General features: G+C 37.9%; 3 protein-coding genes across 4 annotated transcripts in view; 2 read left to right on the top strand and 1 right to left on the bottom strand.

Annotated features, from left to right (window-relative positions):
* Window positions 1–70, bottom strand: part of LOC17874298 (3,9-dihydroxypterocarpan 6A-monooxygenase) — a 1,649-nt gene extending 1,579 nt beyond the window's left edge. Inside the window, exon 1 of the mRNA XM_006279110.2 lies at window positions 56–70. Within this exon, the coding sequence (XP_006279172.2) occupies window positions 56–70 (15 nt within the window). The remainder of the gene's footprint in view (window positions 1–55) is intronic.
* A 408-nt stretch (window positions 71–478) lies between these two features.
* On the top strand, window positions 479–2,836 carry LOC17874301 (chaperone protein dnaJ 6). 2 transcript variants are annotated; one of them, XM_006279105.2, is made up of 8 exons: window positions 479–722; window positions 1,087–1,185; window positions 1,288–1,389; window positions 1,574–1,633; window positions 1,728–1,834; window positions 1,903–1,985; window positions 2,310–2,400; window positions 2,494–2,836. In XM_006279105.2, the coding sequence occupies exons 1-8, from the start codon at window positions 627–629 to the stop codon at window positions 2,696–2,698; spliced, it is 843 nt and encodes a 280-aa protein (XP_006279167.1). In that variant the 5' UTR covers window positions 479–626; the 3' UTR covers window positions 2,699–2,836. The 2 variants fall into 2 exon arrangements, with proteins under 2 accessions (XP_006279167.1, XP_023639550.1); XM_023783782.1 differs by having other exon boundaries at window positions 480–722; window positions 2,491–2,836.
* Window positions 2,837–2,853: 17 nt separating this feature from the next.
* On the top strand, window positions 2,854–4,093 carry LOC17874297 (fasciclin-like arabinogalactan protein 21). Its single transcript, XM_006279106.2, has one exon. It carries the CDS (start codon window positions 3,035–3,037, stop codon window positions 4,091–4,093), a length of 1,059 nt encoding a protein of 352 aa, XP_006279168.1. The 5' UTR covers window positions 2,854–3,034.
* The last annotated feature ends 926 nt before the right edge of the window (window positions 4,094–5,019 follow it).

Genomic DNA, 5,019 nt, shown 5'->3' with positions numbered 1-5,019 from the left:
GGGAGGCTAGACCGGAGGAGATGCATATGACCGAGAATGGGAAGTCCTCGTGGACCTGGAGGAAGACCATCGCGGCGGCTAGAGGAGCTGAAGAGTCTACGAAGAAGGAAGATGGTAATGAATGTGAAGAAGAGGAGATAGGAACAAGTTGTGTAATTCGTATCCATATTCATTGTAACCGATTACTGATTAAGGATTAAACATGTGTAAGATGTTATATAAAATGCTTATGTTGTTTGGAAAAATTCTACAAAACTTGTCTTCTTGCCATGAAGGATCTAAGAATATATATTCTGTGATGACTTAACATTGTTGATTACAAATTTTTTATTTTTCACTTTGTCAGTGTTTAGTATTAGACTCTGTTAGATTTTATTGATAAACTGTAGTGTAATAAATAAAACACTACATTTTATTGTAACGTATTTAAATAAATAGCATTGCAATCGAAAAAAAAAAAATCAGAAAGGAAACCTTTCACCTACAATGGCGGGGAACACGAAAAAATTGGCGCCCAGATAAGCAAGGAATTAGCTCGCCCGCTCTAACTGCAATCAATAGTGCGAGTTATTATTCTTCTTATCTTCACGACATCGAAGGTTGTATCGATCTATTAGGGTTCAGAGATGGGTAGGAAAAAGAAATCTAGGGCTTCGACAAACGAGGAAGATGAGTTTGAGAGTGGTAATGATGGGCGATCTTCTGAGACTAGTCTTTACGAGGTAATTAGGGTTTCAATTCTTTTTTTGTCAGTGATTTAAAACCTGATCTTAGTTCCACAATGCCTGCGTTAAGGTTTGGATTATTCGTGATTCTGATGAAATTACTTGGGAAGTTTCTTACTTTCATGAATCTCATGTCTTAATCCTTGTTTAATGGTGTTTTGTTGTCTGAATTTGAACTACTTGTATATCATATGTTTTTGTTGTTCTTGTATGTGAATGAATCCTCTGGGTTTTGTTAGATGGTCTTAATTGATTAGGAGTTTTGGTATCAGAATGATTTTGATTAGCCAAAAAAGAGGGATTTAAGCATGTCCTTTGAAAATAAAAGTGAAACTAACACATCTCTCACTCTTTACTCAAGGTTCTTGGAGTTGAAAGAACAGCTACTTCACAGGAAATAAGAAAAGCCTACCATAAATTGGCATTGAGGCTTCACCCAGATAAAAATCGAGATGATAAGGTTAAACACTCTTTTCTTGGTCTATCCTTGAGATTTTTTTCTTGGGACCTTTTATTTGGGTTCATTTACATGAAGATTCTGCTCTTGCTATATATAATACAGGAAGCTAAAGAGAAATTCCAGCAGCTACAAAAAGTGATTTCAATTCTTGGGGATGAAGAGAAAAGAGCTGTCTATGATCAAACTGGCTCTGTTGATGATGCTGTGAGTCTCTCTCTTTCTTGTTTTATAGGTTTTAGTGGAATCCCCCAATGCACATAAAGCAAGTAGTCTCTTTTACCAATTCCTCTTTTTGTTCAGTTTGATCTGATCTAGAAGAGAAAGCATTTAACTTCTGTAAATGTATTATGAGTTTTCCTGAAACCTGGGTATCTTCTGTGCTCGTTAGGATATTTCTGGCGACGTATTTGAGAATTTGCGGGATTTCTTCAAGTCCATGTACAAGAAGGTAGCAGCAACTTTCACAAGTGGCACCTTTTACACATCTACTTCTGCTGCTTACACTAGCTTCTTTTTATTTATTTATCTCACTGGTTATATAGGTCACCGAAGCAGATATTGAAGAGTTTGAGGCAAACTACAGGGGATCTGAGTCAGAGAAGAAAGACTTACTTGAACTCTTCAACAAGTTTAAGGGTAAAATGAACAGGTAATTTATCATCCTTTGTTTTCGATATGGTTGAGGTTGTGAGTTGGTAATATATATTTCTTTCCCAGGCTATTCTGCTCAATGCTTTGCTCAGACCCTAAGCTTGATTCACACCGTTTCAAAGACATACTTGATGAGGCCATTGCAGCAGGTAGTTTATCTTTCTGTAACTAGTACATACGTCTTACTAGATTATCTTCTCATATCAGGAATCCTTGACGTTACAGCATGAGCTTTCCTTTTATTTGTACATTGATGAATGTTGATAACACTATAGAAGTGATGTTGTGCCCTCTCCATTGATAGTATGAGTGTAAGATGCACCATAATTTTTGAGCTGTCTGTTTGATATTTCAGTATCCAACTAACTTTGCAAGATAATTCTCTGATTTGGTTCTAGTCTAGTTAAGATTCCAGATTGGGAGGGTTGCTGATTAATACGTGTGTTGTGTAATACAACTGATTTCCTTTTCAGGGGAAGTGAAGTCAAGCAAGGCATATGAGAAATGGGCAAAGAAAATTTCAGAAACGAAACCGCCCACCAGTCCATCGAGGAAGAGGAAGAAGTAAGATCGCTGCCTCTGTTTCAGTTATTTCCACCAATCAAACTTGACCTTGTTGTTGACCACCTCGCTTCAATTTGCATGAACTTGTAGTAGGTCAGCAAAGAGTTCAGAGACAGATCTTTGCTTGTTGATTGCGCAACGAAGAGATGCGAGGAAAGGGAAAGTGGATTCAATGTTTTCATCACTCATCTCTAGGTATGGTGGTAATGCTGAAGCAGAGCCCACTGAAGAAGAATTTGAAGCTGCCCAGAGAAGGATTGAAAGCAGAAGACCATCCAAGAAGTCAAGAGGAAAGTAAAAGGTTATAGAGCAGAGTTGTCTTCCTATTAGTTTGTGATGGAACAAGTAGTATGCTTATTGTTTTAAATTGCATCCATTTCCAAATTTCGCACATAATTTGATCATTACTTTATAAATAGAGTAATTATCTTGTTAAGTTTGATGGTCTCCATAAAAGCCGAAGTAGAGCAATTACTATCAAGAATTATAAGTTTCTTATCGTGAAAAACAAAAGCAGGAGATTGATTAAAAAGATGGACGAGACTGAACCCAAACCGTAAAAATAGAAAAACTCTTTTCTTTGACGAACTATCTTCTTCTCCAAGAAAGCCTTTAGGGTTTATCTTGTGAAGCGATGGGTTGTTGTTCATCAGATTGCTTTGTCTACTTCATCCTCTCCGTAGCTTTAGCTTTCATGGCCGTCTCTACCACTCTACGTTCACCTTCGGATTCTGACACCACAGTACCCATTGCTTCTTCTTCGTCTTCTCTCTCATCAAACGCCTCAAACACTCTACGCCAATCCAATTTCAAAGCAATCGCCACTCTCCTCCACATCTCCCCCGAGATCTTCCTCTCTTCGTCTCCCAACACAACCCTCTTTGCCATCGAAGATGCTTCCTTTTTCAATACGTCATCGCTTCATCCTTTGTTTCTCAAGCAGCTTCTACAGTATCACACAGTCCCTCTTATGTTGCCGATGCATGAGCTTCTCAAGAAGCCTCAAGGAACCTGTCTCCCCACGCTTCTCCGCCACAAGAGTGTCAAAATATCCACCGTAGATCAAGAATCAAGAAGAGCTGAAGTGAATCATGTCCGGATTTCGCATCCCGACATGTTCCTTGGAAATTCATTGGTCATTCACGGCGTTGTTGGACCATTCTCTCCTCTGCAACCTCACAGTGATCATATTATCCAGTCATCTTTATGTCAATCTGATGAAAACAAAACCAGTGTCTACAACGAAGACCACGTTCCGGTTAAGATAGAATGGACTCGGATTGTTCAGCTGCTAAGTTCAAACGGGTTTGTACCATTCGCAATTGGACTGCACTCTGTTCTCAACAGGATCGTTAACGATCATCACCACAAGAACTTGACGGGAGTAACGATACTAGCCACACCGAACCTGGTCTCGCTGTCATCTGCCTCTCCGTTTCTGTATGAGGTCGTGAGACATCACATTCTTGTTCAACGGCTTACGAACAAAGATTTAGCATCAATGCCTGATAAAGCAACAGTGAAGACAATGGATCCGTACCAAGATCTCATAATCAGCAGAAGAGAGGTTGCTAATTCGTCTGGAGGAGATTTCATGATATCTGGAGTTGAGATTGTAGATCCAGATATGTTCTCTTCTTCAAGCTTTGTAATTCATGGGATATCACACACTCTTGATATCCCACATGCCTAGACCATTTTCATCTTTCCTTTTGTAGATACGTACACACATTCTTTTGAGTTTTTGATGCGTTACTAAGGAGATATTCATTTATAATTTTTCACTTTTAAACCAATACTATAATAACTCTATAAAGTAAATTAGAATAAAAGTCTATTTATATACTATTCATCTTCATACTGTACATATATATATATTGGTGTCATGTTTTTGTTTGTCTCGTGCATAACAGAAACCTTTGGAATTCCATAATTAATTTAATTTAGAAATACATAAATTAAGGAAAAGCGTCCAAAAAAATGTGGTAAAACGTCTAGGGAAGAAGATGATGACCTTGTAACCGATTCCAATCCTAATTTTGATTAAACTAACCACCGACCGATCCATAGAGGGAGAGACTTGTTAATCCTCTTTTAAACCCGAGTCTCTCTCATCTTCACACACACACACACTCACAAAACCATAACTGTTGTATTCCCTTCAAAAAAATATTCCTCCCTTTTTACTCTTTCTCTGCTATTTTCTTGATTCAGATTCATAAATCACAACTTTGGATCTCGCACCAGCTTCTTTGTCTCAGGTTTGTTCACATTCATTCAGAAACATTTCCGATTTCATCGATCTCATTTCAATCAGAATCAGTATCAAGACGTGCTCATTGTTGTTAGACGACTCGTTATTTTGTTGCGTGTGTGTGTGTGTGTGTTTAATTAAGTAATAGTAAGAGACAAAGACGTGCTCATATGTTGTTAATGCCCCCATGTGTCGTGGTTAGCGGCAATATAAAACTTTTCTGCAACTTGATTTAATTATTTTTTTTAAAAAAATAGTGTGTGTGTGATCTCAATCTCATGAATGAATGAAATGTTTGTTTTTCTATGAGGAAACATCGGTTGCTGTCACCAGTTAAGACAAGTCTAATAATGTTCATAAAAGGT

The sequence above is a fragment of the Capsella rubella genome, unplaced genomic scaffold (genome assembly GCF_000375325.1).
Source record: "Capsella rubella cultivar Monte Gargano unplaced genomic scaffold, Caprub1_0 scaffold_130, whole genome shotgun sequence".
NCBI classification, from domain to species: domain Eukaryota; kingdom Viridiplantae; phylum Streptophyta; class Magnoliopsida; order Brassicales; family Brassicaceae; genus Capsella; species Capsella rubella.
Note: the sequence above shows the minus strand (reverse complement) of the source record. Positions and strands in the feature narration are given on the sequence as shown.